General features: G+C 50.4%; 2 protein-coding genes across 5 annotated transcripts; both read right to left on the reverse strand.

The window, feature by feature from the left end:
* Window positions 1-506: 506 nt before the first annotated feature.
* On the reverse strand, window positions 507-5,632 carry LOC110137031 (interferon-inducible GTPase 5-like). 4 transcript variants are annotated; one of them, XM_020893214.2, is made up of 4 exons: window positions 5,536-5,632; window positions 3,562-3,700; window positions 2,271-2,917; window positions 507-1,280 (listed from the first exon to the last, which is right to left on the reverse strand). In XM_020893214.2, exons 3-4 carry the CDS (start codon window positions 2,872-2,874, stop codon window positions 619-621), a joined length of 1,266 nt encoding a protein of 421 aa, XP_020748873.2. In that variant the 5' UTR covers window positions 2,875-2,917; window positions 3,562-3,700; window positions 5,536-5,632; the 3' UTR covers window positions 507-618. The 4 variants fall into 4 exon arrangements, with proteins under 4 accessions (XP_020748873.2, XP_020748874.2, XP_020748880.2 ...); XM_020893215.2 differs by having other exon boundaries at window positions 3,562-3,723; window positions 5,536-5,620; XM_020893221.2 differs by lacking the exon at window positions 5,536-5,632 and adding an exon at window positions 5,277-5,406.
* A 345-nt stretch (window positions 5,633-5,977) lies between these two features.
* On the reverse strand, window positions 5,978-10,011 carry IRGC (immunity related GTPase cinema). Its single transcript, XM_020893212.2, has 2 exons — window positions 9,832-10,011; window positions 5,978-7,538 (listed from the first exon to the last, which is right to left on the reverse strand). The coding sequence occupies exon 2, from the start codon at window positions 7,467-7,469 to the stop codon at window positions 6,069-6,071; it is 1,401 nt and encodes a 466-aa protein (XP_020748871.1). The 5' UTR covers window positions 7,470-7,538; window positions 9,832-10,011; the 3' UTR covers window positions 5,978-6,068.
* Window positions 10,012-27,799: the final 17,788 nt, after the last annotated feature.

A 27,799-nucleotide genomic window follows, 5' to 3' on the forward strand; every position in this document is an offset into this window, starting at 1 on the left:
CCTGAGAAGGTGGGGGGACAGGGAAGAAAGCAAACCTCTGGCTGAAAGTGGGGAGTCTGCAGACTCAGCAAGTCTGGCTGGAAGACGCAGACTCAGCAGGTCTGGCCGGAAGTCTAAGGGGTACGAGGCCCAGGGCAGGCTCTGGCCTTGCCACACATTGCCCAAGACCTTAGGCGGGACCTCCCTTTGTGACCCCCAAGATTACTGAGAACTGTTCACTGCCCTCTTACAGAAATGTTTCTGAATCTTTTGTCTCATCCCGCCCCCCCCCCGCCCCCCGCCCCCTGACCTGTGTGGTGGACACCCTCCTGACTGCCCTCCCCTGCCAGGCAACTGGCTTTTTCCCTGCCTTGTCACAACTTAGCATGCCCATGTCTGTCCCCTCCCTGCGATTCCCAGGGGACTGCTGGCTGATGCGGGGTTCACTGGAAGAGGGAAAGTGGGGGCCATGGTCAGACAGGGCACAAGACCCAGGGCGCAAAAGCACGAGACAGCACACAGCTCAGTCCAGGACAGTTGGAGCTGGAGTTTCTTCCTTCCCCTCCCCCAACACCCCCCCAGCCTGGGCACAGGCAGAGCCTGCAGGCTCCCAGCCCCTCGCTGCCACCTCTGGCTGGCCTAGGTGCCGGGCTGGGACCACTGATCCGATCCATCCGGGAGCCTGCGGTTGGGGCTGTCGAGGGAGGCCTGAACCAGCACACTCTGGGCATCACTGACAGCCGTGTCCAGGGAGGTGCGGAGCATCCAGTAGACGGTGGCGAAGGACAGGCTGCAGGAGGCCAGGGAGCCAAGGATGGGCACGTTGAGGAGCTTCTGGCTGAAGGCCGAGGCATCCCCGGAGGCCTGACCCAGCAGCTCTGCCACCAGCGCCTCGGTGACCTTGGTCTTCGGGCCCTGTAGCACCTGCACGATCTTGTGCAAGGGCTGGCCTGTCTGCTCCGCCAGCCTGACCAGGGATCCCCCGTCCAGGCCGAAGCTGTGGCGGTAACCCTCCAGGGCCTGGGTGAGCATGTATAGGTCACACATCACCTCCGGCAGGCCTGGCACGGGCCTTGGGTTGGCCCCGCAGGCCACCGTGGCCACCAGCCAGATGTGCTGCCTCAGCGAGGCCGCCTTCCGCTCCAGTGTGGGCTTGGAGACGTTGGGCAGGGCCACCAGGAACGCATGCCGCTTTTGACTCTCAAGGTCCCTCACCATCGACTCCTCCAGCAGGCGGAAGTCATACTTGCCCAGGTCGAACATGGACAGCAGGAAGACCTCGGGGTCCCTGAGTCCCTGTGCTGCAGGGGACAAGGGCACCTTGGGTGAGTTTCCCCACGGAGCAGACCCAGGTGTCCTGACAGCTGCCCTTGAGTGGGCAGGGAGGGTTGTTGAGGGGAGAGGGGGGCTGGCAATCTGCGTCTACACAGCTCATGGCTTAAGAGCATCAGCCCTGGAGCCAGGCTGCTTGAGTTCAGATCCCAGCCTCCCTCCCTGTTCCCTGTGTGGCCTCAGGCTAGTTACCACACCTCTCTGGGCTTCCATGTACTTATCTGTAAAACAAGAGCATGGGTGTACCTTCCTCCTAGGGATGTCACCGGTGAAATGAGCTGTGAGCATGGTGCCTGGCCTCTGGGGAGCCCCCTGGCCCGCCGCCCCAGGGGTGTGTCAGCATGGGCGTGGGTGCATTGCATTTGCACTGGCCAGTGGGACTTCACAGGTGGCGCTAGTGGCAAAGAACCCGCCTGCCATTGTGAGATGTAAGAGACTGAGGGTTCGATCCCTGGGTTGGGAAGATCTCCTGGAGGAGGGCATGGCAACCCACGCCAGGACTCTTGCCTGGAGAAGCCCCATGGACAGAGGAGCCTGGCAAGCTACAGTCCATGGGGTCGCAAAGAGTCGAACACAACTGAGCGATTTAGCACGCGCACACCCTTTCTTTTCTTTAATGCAAGTGATTGGTCTCTGTCATCTGTGATTGAAATGGCAGCTGTAAGCGGCATTTCACCAACAGGGGCTGCATAACTTGGGTGGCCTTACCCCACCTTGGGCCTCAGTGGGAAGATGCAGGGGAAGTGGGGTAATCCCTCAAGAATCCAGCCCCCCAATCAATGAATAAATAAATAAAAATAAGATAGATAGGAATTTCCAGGCAGTCTAATGGTTAGGACTCAGTGCTTTCACTGCCAAGGGCCTGGGTTCAATCCCTGGTTGGGGAACTAAGATCCTGCAAGCCGCATAATGCGTCCAAAATAAATAAATAACCCAGCCCACCAGAGCCTGCCCCTCACCCTCCAGCCGCTGCACACAGTCGTCCCGGATCTGGTTGAGCACCCTCTCCTCCGAGAAGGAGCTGGGGCGGCGGCTGCGGGAGGCTGCGATGTCCACATCCACCTTGGAGCGAATATAGTAGAAGCGCTTGCCCTGTCGCAGGATCTCGCGAGCCAGCTCGGTGAGGTCGGCGGTGGAGCTCTCCGAGGTAATGATGAGGAAGAAGTCATACCGGAAGAGCTGTACCCGCTGGAAGTATTTGTCAGCCCGGAAGGCGGGGGTGCCGACACCCGGCAGGTCCCAGAAGACAACATTGGGGTACTTGGGATGTGGGTATGGTGTGGGGTCCATGGTCATTTCCACCACGCCCGTGCGGGCTGAGTTGGGGTCCTCGTCCCCCAGCCCCCGGATGGCATTGACGAAGGTGGACTTGCCTGAGCCCATCCCCCCGGTGACACCGATGTCCAGCCGGACATTCTCCAGAGAATGAAGCGTAGATTGTAACTTGGCGGCGACTGCTGGCAGGTCCCCCGCCTCAAAGGCCTCCTTCAGGGCCCTGGTGTCCTTTGAGAGCTCCAGGATCTTGCACTGGCTGAGTCGTGATTGGAAGACCTCTCTGGCCATGGGCTGCCTGACCCCCAGTTCTCCGTCTTCAGGACTTGATGACCTTGGACAGGGACGGGAAGGGAGTATTTTCGCTCTGAGTTGCCCTATCTTCTCTACATCCCTCAGCTTGCCCAGAGTATTTGTGGCATCACCAGTAATAGTGCTGAGGGTGTTACAAGATGCCAGGTCTGGTGCTAAGCGCTTTATTTTAGTTCACATTTACTCATCACCGCCAGCTTCTCCTGAAGTACCCACAAATCCTCAAACCAGCCGGAGAAGTTTCCCTCCCTTGTTATCCACATTTGGCATTGAGAAAATAAATGAGGCCCAAGGTCCTCCAGCTAATGCGTGGGAAAACAGAATGGGGCTAAGGTCTTCTGGCCCTAGAATTCAAAGTCTTAACTTTGAGGAAGGGGGCAGGGGTTTTACCATGCACCCAGCACCAGGATTAAGAGCTGGAACCTCCATCACTGGTAGTCATAACTAGGGTTTATTTGAGGTTTACTCGGGGCCACCCACTGTTCTAACCACATTCACGATTTTGTCAAGTCTGTATGATGGACGGGGAAGCCAGCTCACATCCTGGGATTGTGTGACTGGTCCCAGCTGTGCCAGGGATTTGCAGGGGTGACACCAGCCAAGTCACAGCCCCTTCAGGGCTTTTATTTTCCCCTCTGTGAAGGGTGGAGGTGCCAGTTTCCTCACCTGTGGAATGGAAAGATGACTCCTCAGAACCGTCCAAACCCTACTGTTTTAGGAAGACTTGGGGTCTTACTGCTGACGAGGTTCAGGCAGAGGCCAGCTTGGGAAGGGCGGGGAGCGTCTGGCTGCACTTGATCGTTATCTGTAGGTAGCCGTGGGAGGATTCTGAGCAGGGAAGGAAGAGTCCCACTGGGGAGGTTAGCAAGAGCCCTCCTGGGAATTCCTTGACGGTCCAGTGGTTAGGACACCACGCTTTCACTGCCGAGGGCCCAGGTTTTTATCCCTGGCTGGGGAACTAAGATCCCACAAGTCTCGTGGTGAAGCCAGTAATTTTTTCCAAAGAGCCCTCCATGACCTTACAGTGCAGGAGACAGGCCTGGGAGACAAGGGGAGGAGCGGGGGCAGGACCTGGGTGGGCAGGGCCCAGAGCTGGAACAGGGGCTGGGGGTGGAGATGGGGAAGGGAGAGAGAGGGGCAGAAGGGGCAGGACAGAATGAGGCCACCAGCTGGAAGCAGGGGACAGTGGTTACCCAGGCTGTCTCTTTTAACCTCAGGCCCATTATATTGAAAGCATGCCCACCCTTTCCATCTCAGTCACTTGGGGCCAGTGAGTCCGAGGGTCCACAGGTATAGGGATGTGGGCTGTGCCTTTTGAGAATGGATTTGAAAGAGACCACCTTTCTCATGCATCTGAGAAATCCCTACTGTGGGGATTTCCCCCTGGGGGTCTGGAATATCCCTACCATGATCCTTTGTACCCTCTTTGGTGCAGAAAAGGTCCATGTGAACCCCAAATAGTCCTTGCAGAGCCAATGGGAGGCCTGGGAAGACAGGAATCTTTTTGCAAAGTACAGAGTTCAGCAAAGAAATTTTAACACCCCAGGTAAAAGTGGACCCTCTTAGTCCATTTCCCAGTGTCAGGGGTAATTTGAGGCCCCTAGATGGGGCTAGAGGAGTTTCCCAGGTGGCGCAGTGGTAAAGAATCTGTCTGCTAATGCAGGAGACGCAGGAGATGTGGGTTCGATCCCTGAGTCAGGAAGATCCCCTGGAGTATGAAGTGGCAACCCGCTCCAGTATTCTTGTCTGGAAAACTCCATGAACAGAGGAGCCTGGCGGGCTGCAGCCCATGGGGTCTCAAAGCATCATATATGACTGAGCACACACGCGCACACACATATGTATGAGGCTAGAACCATCATCAGGTCCTGGAACAACTCAGGGAGTGTTAGTGAGGCCATCTCCACTGCACCAGAACCACCCTGTGAATTCCTCAAATCCCACCCTTCCCTGGACCCTTGTCTCAGTCCACGGATGCTCTTGGGGCAACCCGTCCTGCCCAAGTGCCCCAGTCTGGTGATTCCTTTTTAAACATGTATGACCCTCAACTCGGCATGTGAGTTTGGGTTTGAGCAGATAAGTGTGTCAGATTCACTTCTGCATCCAGCTGGAGAGCCCAGCACAGAGCGAAGGGCTGTGCCAAGCAGTTGAGGTCCCAGGGTCACCTCACTGTGTTATACACCCTGTGTCTTCTGCACCCAAAGCCTCGTGCAGCTCCAGAAATCCCAACAGGTGCCCTGTCAGACCCACGGCCTTATAGCACCATCCCCAAAATTCATGCCCAGCCACACAGCCAGGCACACACAGACCTGGAACCCCAGTCTCAGCCAATCACTCACAATCTTAGACCCACCCACAGCATCCAAATCACCAAGGCTTACCAAGATCCCTCCCAATCAGACACACCAGCAAGCTCATTCCCGCATGCATCCATGTGCAGACACACTGGCCATCTTTCTGAAATTAGACCTGTTCCAGGGGGCCGGTGCCGTCCCCGCCTCCTTTCTCCATGGATGCTCATAGAAGTCCCGCCCACCCTCTCACCACCTCCACTCCCATTCTGTTTCCCCAGGTCTGCACAGAGGCCAGTCCGGTGGCCACCTGGCCGCCCCCTCCCTGCTCCCCACCCCCATCACTCACAGGCAGCAGGATGGCTCAGGATGTCCCATCTCCCTGGCATCTGTTTCACCCAGTTGGTTGCTAGGCACTATTGTGCCCAGCCCGGGTACCCATTGGCTGCCCCTCCCCCACCAGAGCCGGCCTTTGGAGTTCTCAGAAAGGGACAGAGACTGCAGGCCCCAGGGCCCATTCAGCCACCCACCTATGTTTGACAGTGGGCTCCTGGCTTGGCTCCCGGCCAGGCTGTCCTGTTGCCCCCAACGCCCCACCTCCACTTGGGGATCAGGGAGAGAGAGGCTTTTTTTTTTTTTTTTTTTAAAGAGTCCTGCCCACCCCCATCCACACCTTGAACCTCTGCCTCCCGAGATCAATTCCAATCCCAGTTGGGGACTTAGCCTCGGGCCTCCCTCCACCTGCCTCCCTCCGCCTGCCGCACCCGGTCCCCACTCAGCAACTGCATGTCTCATTTTCACCACATTCGGCCTTTTTTGAGTGTTCGGTGGGTTTTCAAAAGGCTTGGTTTGTGGGTGAGGCAGTGGGTAAGGGCTGCACTTTCATTTGTCTTCAGACAAGTCTCGCTTCTTCCAGCTGTCCAGAATGTACTTAATGAGGAGGCCAAGCTTCCGGCGGGTCGAGAGGGGGGCTTCCTCCCTGCTCCCCTCCCCGGATCCCCGCTTCTCCACACAGCTGTCACCAGCCGCCTCCAGGCTGACATCGGGCTGAGGGTCCTCCTCCTCCTCCTCCAGGGCCTTGATGCGGACGCGCTGGGCATCCTCGGCCATCTCGTTGAGGCAGCCCTGAAGCATGGTGTAGACAGTGCCGAAGCTGATGCCGCCGGCCACCAGGGTCCCGAACACGGGGATACCCTTCTCAAAGGCCCGGGCCACCCTCATGGCACCATCGGACGACTGGGAGTAGAGCCGCAGGACCGTCTCGGGGGAGACCTCGTTGGCCAGCGGGGAGCGGATGACGGAGCGCAGGTCCCCCGCCTGTTTGCCCACCTGCTCGGCCAGCTTGGCCAGCGAGTCGTCGTCCAGGCCGAAGCTGCGGTGGTAGCCGCGCAGCGAGCGGATGAGCAGCGCGTCGTCGTAGGCGGCCGCCAGCCCGGGCACGGGCAGGGCCTGGATGACGCCGGACACCAGGGCCGTCTTGAGCACCTGCTCCTGGAGCATGTCCTTCTTCTTCTGCAGGGCCTCCAGAGAAATGTCCGGCAGTGACAGCAGGCCGGCGTGGCGCCGGTGCGCGGGCAGATCGCGCTCCCAAGTGGACATGAGCAGCGGGAAGTCGTAGCGCGCGGGTGAGAGGTTGGACACGAGGAAGACGCGCGGTTCGTGGACGCCGGCCCCGCGCAGCCGCTCGGCACAGTGCTCGCGGATCTCGTGCAGGACCGCCCCCTCGCTGAAGCCCGAGGGCCGCTGCATGCGCGTGGCCGCCAGGTCCTCGTCCACCTTGGTGCGCACGAAATAGAACTTCTTGCCCTGGCGCAGGATCTCGGAGGCCAGGCGGCTCTCCACGGCGCCGCAGCGGCGGGGCGAGACGAGCAGGAAGAAATCGTAGCGGCCGAAGTCCACCTGCTTCAGGTACTTGTCGGCCGAGCAGCCGGGAGAGCCGGCCCCTGGCAGGTCCCACAGGGTCACGTCTGGAAACTGCGGGTGCGGGTAGGGCGAAGGCTCTATTGTGGTCTCCACCACGCCGGTGAGGGCCGCGTCGGGGTCCTCGGCGCCCAGGCCGCGAAGGGCGTTGATGAGGGACGACTTGCCGGCCCCCGATTCGCCTGTGACGCCCACCTCCAGCCGGGTGCAGTCCGAGGCGGCCAGCAGCTCCCGGAGGCGGGAAGCGGCCTGGGAGATGTCGCCCGACTCGAAGGCGGTGCGCAGGGCCTCCAGCTCTTCCTTGGCCATGAGGATGGTGGTCTCCTCCTGCCCGGACACCGCTGGCAACTTCGAAGTAGCCATGGTGACTGGCGGGTCAGAGGGTGCGGGGGAGTGGGGGAGAGTCACGGACGGATGCGTGGTCCTCAGTGTCTGCAGGGGAGAGAGCAGAAGGGAGCCGCTCAGGCCTCCTGGAACTTGACGTGGGGCAGGGAGAGACACCCCAGGGCTATGAAGGAAGTCTCTCTGGAGCCCCACAGTCCTCTCCTTCTTAAAACAACAACAACAACAACAACGATGACGAAAAACTGGAATACCTTTTAGACAGGAAGTAGGGAGGGGGCTTTGGAGTCTGGTGGCCCCAGGTTCCCATCCCATCTCTGCCACTAACCTGCTGTGTGACCTGGGGCAAAACGAAGCACCTCTCTGAGCCTGTTTGATTCTTTGCATAATGAATGTAATGACTGACCTGCCTTCCGAAGCACTAAGGAGTTTTCGGGATAACCCTAGGAACTCCCACCATTTTATGGGCAGCTTGAGACCCATGCCATCACATGGGGCCCCACATTAAAAGGCCCAGCTCTTCTGGGACTTCCCTGGTGGTCCAGTGGTTAAGAATCCACCTTGCAATGCAGGGGATGGGGTTCGATCCCTGGTTGGGAAACTAAGATCCCACATGCTGCTGGGCAAATAAGGCTGCGTGCCACCACTAGAGAGCCCAATTGACCCGACACACAGCTGGATAAATAAATTTTAAAAATGAAAACAAAAAAAACCCAGCTCTTGCCTTAACGCTCTTCTGACATTGACTAAAATTCTAAAAATTCGAAGCAAGGGTGCTGCGTTTTCATTTTGGACTGGGTCCTGCAATTTGTGTATGTAGCCAGGCCTGCAGTGGAAGGGGCTTTAGCTCAGCTCCTGGGCCCAGGCAAAGGGGGCGGTGGATCTCCCGCTGCTGCCTCTTCGGTGATTAGAAGCAGCAAGAAGTGATGGCCAAGGGGACCCAGACCCTGGAGCCGCACTGCCTGGGATTCCATCCGGGCGGGCCCTACCACATACCAGCTGAGAGACTGGGGGCAAGTTCCTGACCGCTGCCTCACTTTCCTCATCTTACAGATCAAAGCCATCTGCAATCCTTATAGCAGACCACCTCCTAGAGCTTTTGAGAATGAAATGAGTTCATCCAGTAAAAGCACTTAAAATAGTGCCCGACCCAGTATTTGTCCAGCAGAATCCATTGTGAATTTCACCTCAGAGGCCAAGTACATTTAGTATGGTATTGAGCTGTGATGTAATTTTACTTTGATGTGCATTGTGAATTTCAGCTACACCTAGATAGATGTAAAATGATAATTAAAATAAGTGGGCTGTAGCCCACTTATCTAATGAAATCAGCACCCAGCCACTATTTTGTTGACTATGAGAAAGTTTAAGTTTACGTTAATTTTTAGGGTCTGATAGAATATCTCATGTGTATTACAGGGGTATTCATATGCTATGTCTTTAAATTTTATTTTCAAAAGCTTAAGGCCCAAATACAAACTTCTCTGGAAAAAAAAAATAGTGCCTGACCCAGAGCAGGTGGTCTGCGCTATCAGCATCATTGTTATCATCATCAGTAATATTCCTGGCTGTGTGACATCCCTGCGCTCTCTGCGCCTCTGCTGTAGCGCCTGCACGCTGGAAGATAACCTTGTCGATGTCGCGGGGCTTCCGTGACCATCATGAACCCCCTCACCTGTCTGTCTCTAGGTCACCTTTGAAGATATTCTTGGGTTCAGCCATGCCCCCACACTGGGTGTCTCCTTAAGCACCCAGCCCTGCTTGGCAGGGCTGGCTAGGCCAAGTCCCCTCCCTCCTCCAGGAGCCTGTCATGGTGGTCTCTCCTGAGATCCGTCCTCCTCACCTGGGAGCTTCCCTGGCCCTCCCTCTTCCCGGTCACACACTCTCCTTGTCTATCGCCTCTAAAATACACTTCCTCGTTGACTTAAGACTCTTCAGAGAACCTTGGGAGAGATGCTCAGGTCAGGGATCAGTATCCCCATCAGATGGAGATGGATTGAGGTTCAGACTAGACAAGAGATGTCCCCACTCAGAGGCACAGTCAAGGCTCAAACCCAGGTCCTTCTGAAGAGCTGCTCTCTCTTCAGTCACGTGTCTTTACCTCCCCTATCTCTTCTCAGCTGCGCCTGGCCCCATCCTCACCCAACCTTCTGCAGGAAGATGGTCCTTGTTCCATTGTTCTGGCCAGGTCTGGTCGCCCCAGATGGAGGCATTTCACCCTGGGGCTCTACCCAGTCCCTCCTGCATCCTGACCCCTAACCCATCTCAGAGTGTGGCCTGGGGAAGAGGAGAAGGGGAATCCTTGGGCTGGTCTCAGTGCAAGGGGCAGACGGGCCAGTGGCCACTGGGGTGGACAAGGGGAGCTGCCTTCGGGGGCACTCACCTGCCCTGCGGGCTCTCCCTCTCCCCTTAACTCTCTCTGCTGGTGGGGCCTCCTGTCCTGTTAGCACAGGATCAGGGCCTGTTGCTAGGACCCATTATAGTAGCAAACCATAGCTTATTGGTCAGCCAGCCCGGTGCAATAATGTGAGGGTGATGTCAGGGGGCGGGGTCCCGGCCTCCCTGTGGGACCCCGCCTCCAGCTGCTCATGGGGCCACCACTAGGTTGCCGTGGGGCCCTTAGCCCCCCTCACCCCCCACAGGGACCCAGAGAGAGCTTTCTGACACCAAGACTTGTTCACAACCCACCCGTGGTCTCCATCACCCCCAGCACAAAATCCCAGCTCTGGCATCTGAGAATCTGGCTCTGCTCACCATCCCACCCTCTATTTCTCCTCCATCCTGGGACTCAGTTTCCCAAACAAGTCATTCACTCTCCCTTCTTTGCACTGTCTACCCGTTCTCCCACCTCACCAAGGGTGGTGTAGGCTCTGTGGGTGGTGATTAAGCTCAGCCAGTGCTGGCTGAGTCGGGAGGAAGGGCTGGGGAGAGCCCCATGCGATTTGGCCTGGTCCTGGCTGGGACTGGTGGTCCGTGGGGCAGTGGGCAGTGCCCACACCCCAATTCAATATCTGGTTCCCAGGCTCCCTGACTGGCCTTCCTCCTTCCCTAGCATTTCAACATCCTCTGATGCTGGGAAAGACTAAAGGCAAAAAGAGAAGAGGGTGGCAGAGGATGAGATGGCTAGATAGCATCACTAATTCAATGGACATGAACTTGAGCAAACTCCGGGAGGTAGTGAAGGACAGGGAATCCTGCAGTGCTGCAGTCCATGCGGTCTCAAAGAATCAGACAGGACTGAGCGGCTGAACAGCATGAACAACTGTGTACCCTCAGCCCGTCCTTCAAATCCCAGCTCAGGTGCCGACTCTTCTGTAACACTTTCCTCCATTCTCCTGTCTCCCTCTCCTGCTTCCTGGCAACCATTTAAAATGGCATTGAGGGGGCTTCCCTGGTTGTCCAGTGGTTAAGACTCCAAAGTCCCCACATAGAGGTCATGGGTTTGAGTCCTGGTCGGGGAAGTAAGATCCTGCATGCTGCGTGGCATGGCCGAAAAATAAAAATAAGTTTTAAAAAATAAAATGGCATCTTTTAGATGACAAAGAGGGAGATGGAAGCAGGGAGAGATGTGAATGAGAAAAGAAAGTTGAGGGGGGTGGTGGGAGGGAGGTTCAAGAAGGGAAGGATATATGTTCACTTGTAGCTGAGTCACATTGTTGTATAGCAGACATGTACAACGTTGTAAAGCGATTATCCTCCAATTTAAAATAAATTTTAAAAAAGAGAAAGAGTTGGGATGGAAAAGAGACTCCCTAAGGAGGAAACAGAGGGAGAGTCAGGTGGGAAGACAGGGATGAGAGACTGAGTCAGAAAACCACCAAAGACACTCTCAGAGGCACAAGTTACAGACAGAACAAAAAAAATGCAGCCACAGAGATGAGAAGCAAGGCGTGGACCCAGATGCACACAGGGAAGAAACTGAAGGTCTAGAGACCAGGACACAAGAACCCCAGCCTCCTGGGGGATAACTCTGGCTCTCCTCAATTCCAGCCCCCATCTCTGCCCCTTCCAAGCCTCCCTTCCACTCTATGGTCAGGGAATCATTTATGACAGTCTCCACCCTGGCTCTCCTCCCAACCTCCTCTCTGCCCAGGTCGTGTGTCCCACCCTCACTCCCGTTTCCTGGGATCTAGCCAGAGGCCCCCACCACTCAGAGGCTCCTGCTTCCAAGGTGGCGCTAGGAGTAAAGAACCCACCTGCCAATGCAGGAGACATAAGAGATGCAGATTCGATCCCTGGGTCAGGAAGATTCCCTGGAGGAGGGCATGGCAACCCACTCCAGTATTCTTGCCCGGGAAATCCCATGGACAAAGGAGCCTGGCAGACTACAGTCCATGGGGTTGCAAAGAGTCAGACATGACTGAGCAACTTAGCACACACACAGCCAGAGGCCCTGGCTACTCAAAGTGTTTTGCTGACAATCTGAAGCTCAATTCTGGAGAGCACCCTCCCAAAGAACATCTGAGGAACATGTGGAGGCCCACAAAGGATAGAGAGGGGACTTCCAAAGAAAAAAAGAAAGGGAAGAGACTAATTCAAGACCACATCGAGAATGGGAAAAGGGTAATCTGCTGACTACACTCAGTTCTTAAACCACAGGCGAGAGAGAAATGCAGGTCAGCACACAAACCCATCCACATCCTCACTGACAGACAGAAACAGAGAAACCAAGAGGTGGAAAAAGATTCTCAGACATTCCCAGACAGCAAACACATGAACTAAGTTTTCTCCCCGCAAATCCAGACCCAAAGCCCGGTCCAAGAGGGAAAGGAAAGACACAGTGCCTCAAGGACAGAGTCATTACAGACAAGTCCAAAGCAGGCAGACTTACAACAGCCTCGCATACCACACATATGCAGGCACGCACAGACTAGCAGACCAGAGGAGGCGCAGTCACACTCGCAGACAGCATATTCAGATGGCAGCCCCTGAAACCCTCCACGTCCATTCATTCTGCTCCAGCTCCTAAGCTGTGTGAGCAGCCACAAGCCGGGGTCCCCGAAGTAGATACATCAGGCTCTGCCCTTGGGATCTCCGGGTTGGAGGAAAGGAGGCGAGTGGTCACGGCCGACGGTAACTCTGGACCAAGACCAGGATGCAAGACGCCTGTGCAAATGCATCTAATGCAGGCTGGCACACTGCCAGGGGCGCTTCTCCCAGCTCCTGAGAGTGCTAGCCCGTGGGAGGCTGCGCCCGTGCCTGTCCGCCAAACCTCCTCTTCTGTCTTCATTCATCAAACACTCAGCACCTCTCCAAGGCCCTGTCCTGGGCTAGATGCTGGGAACACAGCAAAGACCAACACCTCCCCGCCCCCGCTGCCCCTCGCCCCTGGCTCTGTTCCTGCAGGAATGATTCATAGTGCAGTTAGAGTGTAACTTGCTCAGTTGTGTCCGACTCTTTGTGATCCCATGGACTGTAGCCAGTCGGGCGCCTCTGTCCATGGAATTCTCCATGCAAGCATACTGGAGTGGGTTGCCATTTCTTCCTCCAGGGGACCTCCCCAACCCAGGGATTAAGCCCGGGTCTCCTGTATTGCCAGCAGATTCTGTACCGTCTGAGCCACAAGGGAAGCCAGTGCAGTGGGGGAGTCAGATGCATCCCCAGGCAATGATGACCCGGAGTGGGCCAGGCTGGGATGGGGAGGGGAGCCCAAAGGACTGTGGGAGCACCGAGGGACCACCTGAACTAGCTCAGCAGTCAAGAAGGGCTTCCTGGAGGAACAGGCTCCTGAGCTGAGAGCTGAAGGATGAATAGGAGTGAGCCAGATGGTCTGCTAGGAGGTTGCATCACAGCCCTAAGAAACCTAGGCAAAGACCCTGAGTTGAGAGAGACCTCGCATGTGTCTTGTAACTGACTCAGTTGTGTGTGGTCAACCCACAAATATCTGTGTAGATCTCACCAGTTCCTGTACTGGTCACAAGATGTGACTCACACATCCCTGCTCCTACAGACCTTCCAGGTTGGTGGGGGAGCTATTGTGCTCACATGCTGAAGCCAAATGTTCACTTACGGGACGTTTATGATATACCAGGCATGCATGGACTTCCCTGGTGGCTCAGTGGTAAAAAAAATCTGGCTGCCAATGCAGGAGATGCAGGTTCAATCCTAGGGTCAGGAAGATCCCCTGGAGAAGGAAATGGCAACCCACTCCAGTATTCTTGCTGGGAAATCCTATGGACAGAGGAGCCTGGTGGGCTACAGTCCATGGGGTTGCAGAGAGTCAGATACGACTTGGCAACTAAACAACAAGGTGTGTGTGAAGCCTGTCAGGTGGAATAGCTCATTTAGCCCAAGCTAAAATTCTGTTCTCCCACCTGTCATCCCAAGATATACACAACACCCAGGAGCTGAGACTGGAATAGAGAGAAAGATAGAGACAAACACACCAATTCATCCTCTCCTGTGGGTTCCCCAGCTCATCCAATCTAAGGTGCCATGGTTGTCAGATGCACCATTTTCTATCCCATTAACAAAATTTAAAAAGTGCTGCCAGTAAAATTATGATGTATTTCCCTATCACTTAAAATGCTTAGGAAATTCCCTGGTGATCCGGTGGTTAAGACATGGCACTTCCACTGGAGCGGGCATGGGTTTGATCCCTGTTGGGGAACTTAGACCCACATCACATCAGGTGGCCAAAAAACAGAAAATAAAATTAAATGTTTATTTTACGCTTACTGCAAGAGCTCTTGGTAGACTTACTTAGAAAATATAGGTTTGTATCTTATACCATCTGTGTGTGCATATAACTAGGAAAATACAAGAGAAATAAGTTAGCTAAGCTGAGCCTGACTCAGCTAAGTTGAGTCACAGACTCTGACTCTGTGGAGTCACTTCTGCTCCAAGCAGTGGATGTCCACACTTTCTCACACAACACATCTTCTGTCCTTCATGCCAACAGGCACAGCCATGAGGCTATTAAAAGCAGCTCAATTATGGATAAAGAAGATGTGGTACATATATACAATGGACTACTACTCAGCCATAAAAAGAATGAAATGGTTGCCATTGGCAGCAACATGGATGCAACTAATGATTATCATACTAAGTGAAGTAAGTCAAAAAGAGAAAGGCATATGTTATCACTTATATGTGGAATCTAAAATATGACACAGCCACAACTAAACTGAGCCCATGTACCCTAGAACCTGTGCTCTGCAATAAGAGAAGCCACCTCAATGAGAAGCCTGCTCACTGCAACTAGAGAGTAGCCCCCACTCGCCACAACTAGAGAAAGCCCACGTGCAACAGTGAAGATGCAGTGAAAGTGTTAGTCACGCAGTCGTGTCCGATTCTTTGTGACCCCGTGAACTGTAGCCCTCCAGTCTCCTCCATCCGTGGAATTCTCCAGGCAAGAATGCTGGAGTGGGCTGCCATTCCTTTCTCCAGCGGATCTTCCCGACCCAGGGATCGAAACCGGGTCTCCCACATTGAAGGCAGATTCTTCACCATCTGAGCCACCAGGGAAGTCCAGTGAAGACTCAGCACAGCCATTAAAAAAAAAAATAAAAATTTTTAAAAGTAGGAAAATATGACACAAATGAGCTTATTTATGAAACAGTAACCTACTCATGGACATAGAGAAGACTTATGGTTGCCCAGGGGGGCAGATGGGAAGGGGATGGAGTGGCAGTCTGGAATCAGCAGATGTAGGTTATTATATGTAGAATGGATAAACAGCAAAGTCCTGCTGGATAGCACAGGAAACTATGTTCAATATCCTGTGATACCTCATACTAGAAAGGAATATTTAAAAAAAAAATGTGTGTGTGTGTGTGTGTGTGTGAGTCACTCAGTCGTGTCCAACTCTTTTCAACCCCACAGACTGTAGCCCGCCAGGCTCCTCTGTCCATGAACTCTCCAGGCAAGAATACTGGAGTGGGGTTGCCATTCCTTCCCCAGGGAATCTTCCCAACCCAGGGATCAAACCCGGGTCTCCTGTATTGCAGGCAGATTCTTTATCACTGAGCCACAAAGGAAGCATGCGTATGTGTAAACTGAATCACTTTGCTATATAGCAGAAATTAACACAGCATTGTAAATCCACTATACTTCAGGAAGAAAATAAATTTTTAAAAATGCTCTACCGATAAAATAATGATAACCACGGGGGAGAAATCTCCATGTTCACACCCAGACAATGACAGCTGCGTCACAATGACAGCCTGGCTGTAAGGTGTCATACGCTATGACTCTTCCTGATCTCAGAATTACTAAAGGCAGGGCGGGGGCGGGGGATGAGGGGTGCATCTTAGAATCGATGAAGGTGCTTCCTGAGTGTTGCTCTGCGTCTGCTAGCCCAGGAACACAGCGATGACGCAGATGCTACTTCCTGCAGGGAGGAAGTTTGTGCAATAGACGCTGACTGTGGGCCAAGGCTGTTGTTGGTTGATGGGTCTCACTGGGGTGGCTTCTCTGCTGGGGAGCACGAGCTCTAGGCTGCTTCAGCGGTTGCAGCATGTGGCGTCAGTAGTTTCGGCTCCCCGGCTCTAGAGCACAGGTTCAGTAACTGCGGCACATGGCCTCAGTTGCTCCAAGGTCACGTGGGATCTTCTCGAATCAGGGATCGAACCCATGTGTCCTGCACTGGCAGGCGGATTCTTTACCACTGAGCTACCAGGGAAGCCCCTACCTTCTCTCCATTTGCCGTCATCCTGGGGAAACCTGAAGCTAGCCCCCAAGGATTCATTCATTCATTCAGATAGGTATTGTCTGCCTTCCGGATCTAGACAGAGTTCTGGGTACTGACACACAGGTGAATAAGCCACAGATGACCTTTGTGCTCATGGAGCTTATATTTTTGGAAAGATATAGATAATCAACAAAAGCAAGATAGTGTCCAATAGCAATAAGAAGAGAAGAACAAGGCAGCAAGTGTAAGGGGTGGATTGAGGGGTTGGTGGATTGCCTGCAACTGTGACTGCTGACCATCTCTCCATCTCCTTAGACATATGCCACTCTTCCCCACAAGAGGGGGAGTCTTTGTCCTCTCCGGAATCTGAGCTGACCTTGTAAATTGCTTCGACCAACAGAATGTCTGTATAGGATTGTCTGAGTTTGGGAAATGAAAACAGGAGGAGATATATGAGATTGTTAACATGAGATTCCTGGGATGAGCTTCCCTGGGGAGAGCCTCTGGGGAGGAAAGAGAAAATGCAAAGGGAAAAGGCTTGGTTCAGAAAATTCAAAGCAGGGACATAGGTAGCAAAATTGCCACTTTCGTGTTTGGGGCAGAATTTATCTCAGGTGAGGAGAGAGGAAAGGCAAGCGGCCAGGGAAAGGGCCACAGGAGCTTTCAACTGCTTTGTTAATGCTCTCTGCCTTTTAGCTGAGCCATGAGAAACCCTACCCATTTCTTTATTTGTTTTTGTAGGTTGATTTTGTTTTGTGTTTATTTTTTAATTATTTAAAAAATTGTGTTTGCTTATGTAAGCTTTAACTAATTAATAGTAAAAATTTTACCTTGAACCATGGACCCACATATATGCCCTTACAGAAAAGTGGAAAATTAAAAGAATTGACAATAAAAAGACCTGAACAATAAAATTCAAGCTTCTGCCTAGGTCAGCCCCACCCCACCCCCAAAGTTCCTTTCTCTTCCTGCAGACTCCAGGATTAGGGTCATTCAATGACTGTTTCCTTCTATGAGCAGTTCCTGACCACCTGCCATGGGCTCCAGCTCAGCCCAGGTGGATCATATCCTGGCCTCGTCCCTGGGGGCCTCTGATCTCACAGAAACACTTCCTTCCTTCCTCATCCCCTCCCTGTCACCCCAGGTCACTCTGCACCCACACATCAGGGCAGGCATCCTCCAGACAGGCCATGTTCGGGAGCAGAAAGAAAGGGACTTTAGTTTATTTTTTAAAATAGTGTATGTTGTTGTTGTTGCTTAGTTGCTAAGTCATGTCCTACTCTTTGCGACCCCACGGGCTGCAGCACGCCAGGCCTCCCTGTCCCTCACTACCTCCTGGAGTTTTGCCCAAGTTTATGTCCATTGAGTTGGTGATGCTATCCAACCACCAATAAACAGTGTGTATTCTTTTTTAAAGCTTTATCTATTTTATTTAATTTTTTGGCTATGCTGGGTCTTTGCTGCTTCGGGCCCACTTTCTCTAGTTGCAGCAAGCAGGTGTGGTGTGCACACCACACTCCTCGTTGTGGTGTGTGCGCTTCTCACTGCCGTGGCTTCAGTAGCTGTGGCGCACTGGCTCAGTTGCTCTGTGGCACGTGCGATCTCCCCAGACCAGGGATGGAACCCGTGTCCCCTGCACTGGTGAGTGGATTCTTAACCACTAGACCACCAGGGAAGCCCGAGAAAGAGATTTTTAGAGTCAAACATGTAACTTGGCTGTGAGTCCCAAAGGGCGTTCTCCCTCCCAAGTAATAATAGTAAATGCTCTTGGTTACTTACAAGAAACTCTTTCCACATGTGCTTTTCTGATTTCTGTACACATATCAACTCTTTCAACCCTCACCTCAACTCTTGAGTAGGAAGCATGATCACCCCATTTCACCAATGGAAAAACTGAGGTCTAAGTGCTCGCCCAATGTGACAAAACTAGTAACTGGCTAAGCTGGACTTCCAGCCTAGACAGACTGGTATCAGAGTCCATACTCTTAACCACTGCGCTGGACTCTCTCTTTGATTATGTCTCCTGACTGCAAATTGAACTTTTGACATGATTTTTCTATGAAGACTTTAGAAGAATGTCACTACCCCAGGGGTGAAGTGAGATAGATATCTGAAGGTGAAGGACATTCTGGAACCTTCTGCTAATGGGCAGGGATGGGGGCAGGTCATGCTTGGCTCTCATCGGGCTTTATTTTAGTTAATCCTCCCTCCCAGGAAGGATGGGTAACCCAAAGGGACTTCCCGGCAGTCCAGTGGTTAGGACTTTGCCTTCCATCACCAATGCTTCACAATGTTATGTTGGTTTCTGCTGCACAACAGTCATTCAGCTATAAGTAAACATACATTCCCTTCCCCTTGAGCCTCCTTCCCACCCCTCTAGGTCATCACAGAGCCCCGAGCTGGGCTCCCTGGGCTATGCCGCAACTTCCCACTCGCTGTTTTTCACGTGATAGTGTGTATACGTCAGTCCTCCTCCCCCAATTCATCCACCCTCCCCTTTTCCTTCCAGGTTCATCTCTCCATCTGCATCTCTATTCCTGCCCTGCAAGTAAGTTCGTCTCTCCTGTTTTTCTAGATTCCACATATATGCATGAATATAGGATATTTGTTTTCCTCTTTCTGACTTGCTTCACCAGATCAGAGTTTTGGATGACAAATCCGGCACAGACTGAAAGGTTATAGCCCCCTTAGCGATGGCCTGGGAGAAATGGATGATGGATTATCTTTCCAGACCCGTGACAGAGTAAAGGAAAGAAAGGCAAGAAGAAAGAAAGTGTTTTATGTTTAGCTTAAGGACAAAGTCTTTATCTGGCATCTTGAAGGAGGAAGCAGTCCACCACAGTGTCAGCTACATCTCTTCCCAGTCAATTTGATTCGGAGGTCCCTAGCATTTTCACAGGATCAGATGCCAGGCAGGTCCATTTCAGCTTCAAAATTTGTGTCCAAGTTTCCAGTGCCTGAAGTTTGGCTGCCGTCCAGGTAATGAGGAAGACCTGGTGTAGTCCCTTCCAAGGAGATCCAAGGGCAGTGGATCCTTTGTTCCTACTGATTGAAACTTCAGTTTGGGGATTAATAGCCAGATATCTGTGGAAACTAGCAGAATTCAGGGGCTTCCCAGGCAGCACAGTGGTAAAACCCGCCTGCCAGTGCAGGAGATGCAAGAGATAAGGGTTTGATCCTTGGGTTCTGAAGATCCCCTGGAGGAGGGCATGGCAACCCACCCCAGTATTCTTGCCTAGAGGATCCCATAGACAGAAGAGCCTGGTGGGCCACAGTGCATGGGGTTGCAAAGATGCTGACCACACACACACGTACACATGCAGAATTTCCAAGATCCAGTTCAGTTTATAGGTATATAATAAAACCTCAGAGACTGTTGACAAGATTAGAATATATACAAAGGTGCAAACATAATTTCTCTCTCTACAGTTGCCCTCATTTTTATCAAAGATACACAGGGAATTCCCTGGTGTTCCAGTGGTTAGGACTAAGCGCTTTCACTGCTGGGGCCCCGGGTTCAATCCCTGGATGGGGAACTAAGATCTCACAAGACACACATACATACAAACAAGACCCAAAAACCCACACACAGTCAAAATAAATCTATTTTTATGAAATGTTGCCTGATTGTTGACATAAATATAGCAAGAGCAGTGAATGACCATATATTAACAAGCTCTTTTTAAGACTGCTTTGTTGGAAATTTTTATAAGGAGTCTCAGATTAAATGCTTAGAAAGAACTCCCAAGGCCAGGAAGTCATACCAAAGTTAAAGTCACTCCTTAAAGCTGTCTGGTCATATTTAAGCCTGTGCATATCTCTCTCGACTACAATATTCCAATCAACATCTTGGTAATACAGCCAGTGTTTCTAATTATCCTGTTACTAGAAGAATAATTCTTTTTTGGGTGGGAGGGGAGTGGGTTGCTGCATGGTATGTGGGATTTTAGTTTCCCAACAAGGGATCAAACTCATGCCTTCTGCAGTGGAAGCACAGAGTCTTAACCACTGGACCACCAAGGAAGTGCCAAGGAGGACTGATTTTTATTGAACTTATGTAAACAGCTAACTATATTGCCATGAGAATAATGCACAAGGATTTCCAAATTTTGGAGAGATCAAGTAGAAAGAGAAAGTAAATATTTCATTTTTGTTTACAAAGGTATACTTTGCCAAATTGCTATAAGTCATGATAGCTTAAGACAAAAATGTATATGTTAGTCTCTCAGTTGTGTATGACTCTTTGTGACCCCCATTGACTATAGCCTGCCAGGCTCCTCTCCATGGGATTTTTGCCAGGCAAGAATACTGAATGGGTTGCCAAGCCCTCCTCCAGGGGATCTTCCTGACCTAGGGATCAAACCCACATCTGATTCTCCTGCCTTGGCAGGTGGGTTCTTTACTGCTTGCACCACCTGGGAAGCCCAGCTGAAGACAAAAGTTTTCCTTAAACTTGAAAAAACAAACACTAAGACATAGTATGGTTTCAAATGAAAAGTGATTTAAAAATTATAATCCTTTCAGTTCATTAGATCCTATGTGATTAATACTTCTTCTTCTTGAATCCAGTTTTTCCATTAGTTCTGGAAATTCTTACCTAGTTCAGTTTGATGATCTTCAAGTTATCAGAAACCTGTACTTGTGAAAAGCCCTTTCCTTGAATCTCTTTGAATATGAAGTACTTCCACAGGAATGCTTTTATGAAAGCATCAGAATAAAAGAGTAACTGTCTATAAATGACAAAAGGCTTAAAAATGGCAATGGCTAGATATCTGATGAAAATTTAGTACAATGCAATTGACAAGAAAATGCCATTGTTTCTATGACACACATTTTAAGACAGTAACTAGAATTACAACTGAAAACATTATGCCAGAACATATCAGAATGTTAGGATTTTATACAGTTTCTAGAGCACATATTAATAGTATTCACCAATGCAATATAACTAAAGAGCATTTATCATCACTTACTTGACATTGCTTCTCATGTCATTTAACATACCAAAGAAGCCTAGTTAGTTTAAAATTCTGTTTTTAATAAAGAGAACAAATTTTTTGCAATGTTCCAGAGGCCCTCTGGAAATTCCCAAAGTTACTTTAGATCAAAAAGATTTTCTTTAGAATTTGGCTTGGGGGAAGTTTGGCAAAAATATCAAAAGATTTTGGACACTTGACTAAATTGGATCACAGACTATCATGAAATGATAATTATCTACTTTACCAAAGTAACAAAAAGATTTCTAAGGTAAATGTAGACAGTTTCATAGTTCTGAGAAAAACTTAGCTCTTTAAATATTGAGGAGTCTCTGTTTTCCTAAGTAATCAAAGATCTGATTAAGATGACATGAAGCCCAGGAGATAATTTTAATAAAACACAGAATCTTTGCTTTCTAGGCATATTACTTAAAAAGTAAGGGAAATTGATTCACATTTTTGTACAGCAGAAACCAACACAACACTGTAAAGTGATTATCCTCCAATTAAAAATTTTTTTAAAAAGGGAGACATTTAACAAGCCCCTGTCAGAAGCAGACCCATACTCCAAGAAGCTGTCATTTTAGCAGATGAAAGAAAGTTAAGTTCCAATTTTACACATAAGTACACTATTGATATTAATGCTTATTTAAAAACAAAACTTTATAACAATCTTTTTTTCAGTCTTATCCAGCTTGATCACACCGTAAGATTTCTTTCCCAGATTCCTTTTCCACACATCTTCAGATTCCTGTGTTCATTTTCATTTCTTTCCCTTTCCAAAATAACCAGCTTTATTTTAAGACAAAATCCCTTTCATTTCCCTCAACAAAATGCATCTCCATAGCTCGTACACTTTTTTATTTTATTTTTTGGCTGCACTGAGTCTTCGTTGCCGCACACGGGCTTTCTCTAGCTGTGGAGAACGGGAGCTATTCTCTAGCTGCGGTGCTCAGGCTTTTTGCAGCGGCTCCTCTTGTTCAGAGCACAGGCTCTGGGGTGCTAGTTGTGGTTCACAGGCCTGGTTGCTCCTCAGCATGTGGGATCTTTCTTCCCAGACCAGGGATGGAACCCGTGTCCCCTGCACTGGCAGGTGGATTCTTAACCACTGGGCCACTAGGGAAGTCCTCTCATACCCTTTCTAACAATAACAACAAACCCATATCTTACTTTTCTTGCATACTGAGTTATTTCCCTTATCATTTCCAGTAGCTTTAATTGCATATATTAATTAGAATTCTTAACCCTTAGCAGGGCTTCCTTTGTGGCTCAGCTGATAAAGAATCCACCTGCAATGTGGGAGACCTGGGTTCGATCCCTGGGTTGGGAAGATCCCCTGGAGAAGGGAAAGGCTACCCACTCCAGTATTCTGGCCTGGAGAATTCCATGGACTGTATAGTCCATGGGGTTGCAAAGAGTTGGACACAACTGAGCGACTTTCAAAAAACCCTTAGAAACCTCAACTTTTAGTGACTGTAAAAGAGTAAAGAATTATGAAGTTTCTTTTCTAATTAGCATTCTGTGGCTTGACAAATTTAGATATACTTTTTATAACTTCCAGAAACATCTTTTCTCATGGAACATTTTCTCAATGTGGCATCAAACATATTTACCAATAAGCCCAAATGTCTAAAGGAAGTCCCAGATGATAAACCTATGCTCAATATTTAGTGTTTCAGTGTTTTATCTTATTTGGAAATGATCTGGATATTCAATGATTTCAGCTTATCTCATTATTTAACTCAACTTAGCAAAACTAAGGTTTCCAGGTTACCAAAAGATATGGGGGAACTATATTTTGTAAAATTCCCCTTAAAACTTTTTATTCTACTTGCATCTATTTAATTTTGGAGGAGGGAATGGCAACCCACTCCAGTATTCTTGCCTGGGAAATCCCATGGACAGAGAAGCCTGGCGGGCTACAGTCCATGGGGTGGCAAGAGAGTTGGAAACGACTCAGCGACTAAAAAGCAACGACAACTATTTAGATTATTTGTAAAAATTTCTTCAAACCAACTTACTTTTCTTACAAATTTTGTAGCCTGAACTTATTTGACTAATAAACCCAAGTAGAATAAAAGTTGTATGTTTGCATTACACTCCATGTTTGTAATTCTAAGAGATGTCTGTTTTAATCGAACCAACAAACAAAGTAGTTCTAATACTGAATATTTTCCCATATCACATGAATCTGAAAAGCATTTTGGTGATGTTCTACTGTATTTCTTAAAGTTTTATGACTAGTTAATTTATGCAAGCACTTTATTTTCTTTAAGCCAATTCGATAGAATTCTTTTACACATTAATTTTTGTAATGCCATCCAAAGGTAAAAAATACCACACATCTATAACACATTTAGCGACACACATAAGCAGAGACAGATACAGAGACCTTAATAGTTTCACTTTAAATTTCTGCCATGAATCAGGTGCAATAATACAAAACACGCTAGTTATAAAAGGACAGTTGGAACTAGTTCAGCTTATCTTCTCACATGGCTGTAGCTCTCCTCTACCACCCAGGTATATTTTAGCTTAATAGAAAGGGCCTTAAAGAAAATTTATATCAGGGACTTCCCAGGTGGCGCGGTGGATAAGAATCCACCTGCCAGTGCAGGGGACCCGGGTTCGATCTCAGGTACAGGAAGATTCCACAGGCCACAGGGCAGCTAAGCCTGCGCACCACCACTACTGAAGCCCCGGGGCCCTGGAGCCTGTGCTCAGCAACACGAGAAGCCACCGCAATGAGAAGCCTGAGCACCGCACCTGGAGAAAGCCCATGAGCAGCAGTAAAGACTGCGCACAGCCAAAAATAAACCAATCAATAATAATAATAATAAAAGAATCTGTGCTTTCACCGCAGAGGGTGCGGGTTCAATCCCTGGTTCAGTTCAGCTCAGTTCAGTCGCTCAGTCGTGTCTGACTCTCTGTGACCCCATGGACTGTAGCCCACCAGGCTCCTCTGTCCCTGAAATTCTCCAGGCAAGAATGCTAGAGTGGGTTGCCATTTCCTTCTCCAGGGGATTCTCCAGAAATCCAACCAGGGTCTCCTGCATTGCAGGCAGATTCCCACGTGTTCTATGGCAAAAAAAAAAAAGGAAGGAAAGAAAGAAAGACAGTGGTTATCTCTGGGAGAGGAAGAGGTCTGGATCTGGAAAAGAAGAGACAAAGTGAAATTTTATATTCTTCTCTCAACTGGCCACTACAGATGGAGATGTGGGAGAGCTGATTTGGGTAAGAATATTCACCTTTTGTTGGCTCCTGCCAGATTTTTTAAGAATCCTGCCTACAGGTTCTATGTGGAATTTAAAGTGGATAGTGTAGCTCCAATATTTACCCGAATTTGGCAAGGTTTTCTTATTAATTTTTAATTTTTGTTTCCCCTTAGCTGTTTAAGGGTATAATGTAGCTTTTACCAGGAAATCCCAGAGCCTGTCAACTGTAGGAGAAACTATGTGTCAAGACAGGAAGTGGCGGCTAGAGAGCCAGAGAAAAGGGGAAATTCAGTGAGAGGGTTAGAATAAGGAAGAGGAGGGTATGAAGGAGACGGGGTAGGAGGCAGAGGGAAAGAGGAAATGAGTGCAGTGGGGTGAAGGGGGTGAAGAGCCTTCTGATGGCTTTTTGTATTCTTTCAATCATTTATTTGCCTCTGTCAATTTAGAGATTGTTGTCATTCATGCACTAAGTCCTGTCCAACTCTTTGCGACCCCATGGACTATAGCCCGCCAGATTCCTCTGTCCATGGGATTTTCCAGGCAAGAATACTCCAGTGGGTTGCCATTTCCTTCTCCAGGGGATCTTCCCAACCCAGGGATTGAACCCAGGTCTCCTGTGTTGGCAGGAGGATTCTTTATCACTGAACCACTTGGGAAGCCCTTGAATCTTGACTAGGCAAAGTCAGTCGAGATAATCCTTCACCTTGCCACAATCGGCCCATGGGACATGACAGAGACTGCTTGATGATGGGATTTCTAACAAGACAGAGATGGGAAGCCCCCTTTTCCAGCTTTGGATGTGGTTGTAAAAGGGCATGATGATGGAGCTCTGGCCACCACTGTGCAAACACCAACATGCTGAGGACAGCAGGGCAGCAAGGTAGGTTCTCAGTGACTTCTAGGAACTGCTGAATTAATGACCCTTGGGTATCTCCATCTCCATTCTTTCTGTTATGCTGTATTATATTAGGTATTCCTTACTGCTCTTGAGAATCCCCTGGACATCAAACCAGTCACTCCTAAAGGAAATCAACCCTGAACTCATTGGAAGGACTGATGCTAAAGCTGAAGCTCCATTACTTTGGCTACCTGATGTAAAGAGCCGACTCATTGGAAAAACACCCTGATGCTGGGAAAGACTGGGGGCAGGAGAAGAGGGTGACAGAGGATGAGATGGTTGGATGGCATCACAGATTTAATGGACATGAATTTGGGCAAACTCTGGGAGATGGTGAGGGACGGGGGTGCTGGCATGGTGCAGTCCATGGGGTCGCAGAGTTGGACACGACTTGGCAACTGAACCACAACTGTTCCTACTCCAGTGCCTTTGTGTTTGCCGTTCCTTCTATCTGGAATGCCTCCCACTTGCTCTCTAGACATCTGCATGGCCCTCTCTGTCAGCCCCTTTCAGGTCTATTCAGATGACACTCTAAATCCTCCCTGCATAAAAGTGCACTCCAGAACTTCCCTGGTGGTTCAGTGGCTAAGACTCCAAGCTCCCAATGCAGGGGGCCTGGGTTCCCTAGTCAGGGAACTAGATTCCGCATACTGCAGCTATGAGTTCATATGCCGCAACAAAAGGAAGCTGTGTGCCCCAAAGAAGACTGAAGATTCTGTGTGCCACCACTAAGACCCTGCACGGCCAAATAAATAGTAAATATAAATGCAATTTTTTAGAAAGCGCATCCCTTTGGCAGCATCCCCACTTCTCTTCCCAACTGTGTTCTCCAGAGTACTCATTATGATCTGGAATATCATGAAGCGAAGTGTTAGTCAGTCATATCTGACTCTTTGCAACCCCATGGACTGTAGACCACCAGGATCCTGTGTCCATGGGATTTTTCAGGCAAGAATACTGGAGTGGGTTGAGATTTTCTTCTCCAGGGGATCTTCCCGACCCAGGAATTGGAGCTGGGTCTCCTATATTGCAGGCAGATTCTTTATCATCTGAGCCACCAGGGAAACCCAAATGAGAGGTTTATTATCTTCCTCTCCCATAAAAACACAAACTTCCTGAGAGCAGGAGATTTTGTTTACTCAGTGTCCCCCGTGTCTACAACTGTGCTTGATGTATAGTATTGTGATCAATACATTTTTGTTAAATGAATCGTTTCAGTTCTTCTCGTTGGACTTTCTATTACTTTCAGCTGCAAGCAAATGTTCCTGGCATTCTGCCTCCGGTGAGCTCCTCGATTTTATTATACCTCTCTGCTACATCCTTTGGATCCAAAGCTTGCTCTGAAATGATGCTCACTCCACATTGAGCCTTTGATCTCATGCTCACCCTGGCTCCCAGACCTTGCCATCTGAATCCCCAGCAGAGAGAGACCACATCAGGGGCCCCACTTGAGGCTGCAATGTCAGCAAAAGGAGATCCAAACCACGAGGCGTTGTGCAATGCGATTCATTCAGATTTGGTGACAGCTAGGATCAAACCAGTCAATCCTAAAGGAAATCAACTCTGAATGTTTATTGGAAGGAATGTGAGCAAACTCTGGGATATGGTGGAGGACAGGGGAGCCTGGTGTGCTGAAGTCCATGGGGTCGCAAAGAACTGGACACAACTTAGCAACTAAACAACAAACAGCACAGCGGAGAGACTGTGCCCAGACTGAAGAGGGCCCGTGGTGGGGGTGGAATGGCTGCTTTGAAAGCGTTAGGAGGGCGTGTATTTTGTCCTCAAGCCCCAGGTCCGCTGCCAGGACTTTGCTAGACCCTGAAGAGGGAGAGAGATGGAGGAGCTGTTTCCTAATGTTCTTGAGAAGAGATACAGTCTGAGGGAGTAGCCTGGTATTGGGAACCTCCTAGTTTGAGGAAGGATGTTTATTTACTCTTTGGACCCCCTCAATCCGAAGGAGAATGTGTAACCATGGAAGCATCTCTCATCTGAGGAGGAAAACAGCCTAGTCTGCGGAAGGAGGCATAGCTTTTGAGGCCCTTGGTGAGGAAAGAGGACCAGATTTGAGGAAGCCCTAGTCCGAGGGAAGAAGCACAGCTTTTGGGGTCCCAGCGGGAAGAAAGAGGACTAGCTTTGGGGGATCTCTTAGTCTGAGGGGGGAGGCTCACCCCTGCTTTTTTTACTTTCTCACCGGAAGCTTCGAACCCTCTAGAAATGCCCTAGTAGAGGGGCGCCAGGGCACCATCTGGCGGAACAAGCAAGGAGGCTCCGGGGAAGGGGCCCGGGGTGCAGGTGGGGTGGCTCAGGAGAGGGTCGCGGTGCCCAGTGCGACGGTCAGCACCGGCAGGGCGAGGCGGAGGCCAAGTGCCGCGCCCGAGTGGCACTTGGGGTCCAGGATGGCGCGTTGGAGGGCGTTGCAGACGGGCGGGCCGGCCAGCCGGTGGCCGGGGAGCGCCGGGAAACCCTCTGTCTGGCACAGGTCGCGGGTGCCGCAGCCGCGCACGCTCAGGTTCCGGCCGCCTGCGGAGATGAGGGTGGGGACGGGGACGCGAGGATGCGCCCCGCGCGCGCCTGGCGCACGTACCTCACCACTGGTACCAGCGGCGCATCGCTGTCTCCAGACCCCGGGA

The sequence above is a fragment of the Odocoileus virginianus genome, chromosome 20, assembly GCF_023699985.2.
Source record: "Odocoileus virginianus isolate 20LAN1187 ecotype Illinois chromosome 20, Ovbor_1.2, whole genome shotgun sequence".
NCBI lineage: Eukaryota > Metazoa > Chordata > Mammalia > Artiodactyla > Cervidae > Odocoileus > Odocoileus virginianus.

Bases quoted from the DNA above. Each gene is read 5' to 3' on its own strand.
- IRGC (XM_020893212.2), bottom strand. From the start codon at position 7,469: ATGGCTACTTCGAAGTTGCCAGCGGTGTCCGGGCAGGAGGAGACCACC.
- LOC110137031 (XM_020893214.2), bottom strand. From the start codon at position 2,874: ATGGCCAGAGAGGTCTTCCAATCACGACTCAGCCAGTGCAAGATCCTG. The intron at 1,281-2,270 runs GTGAGGGGCAGG...TGTCCCCTGCAG, and splicing joins CTGTGTGCAGCGGCTGGAGG to CACAGGGACTCAGGGACCCC.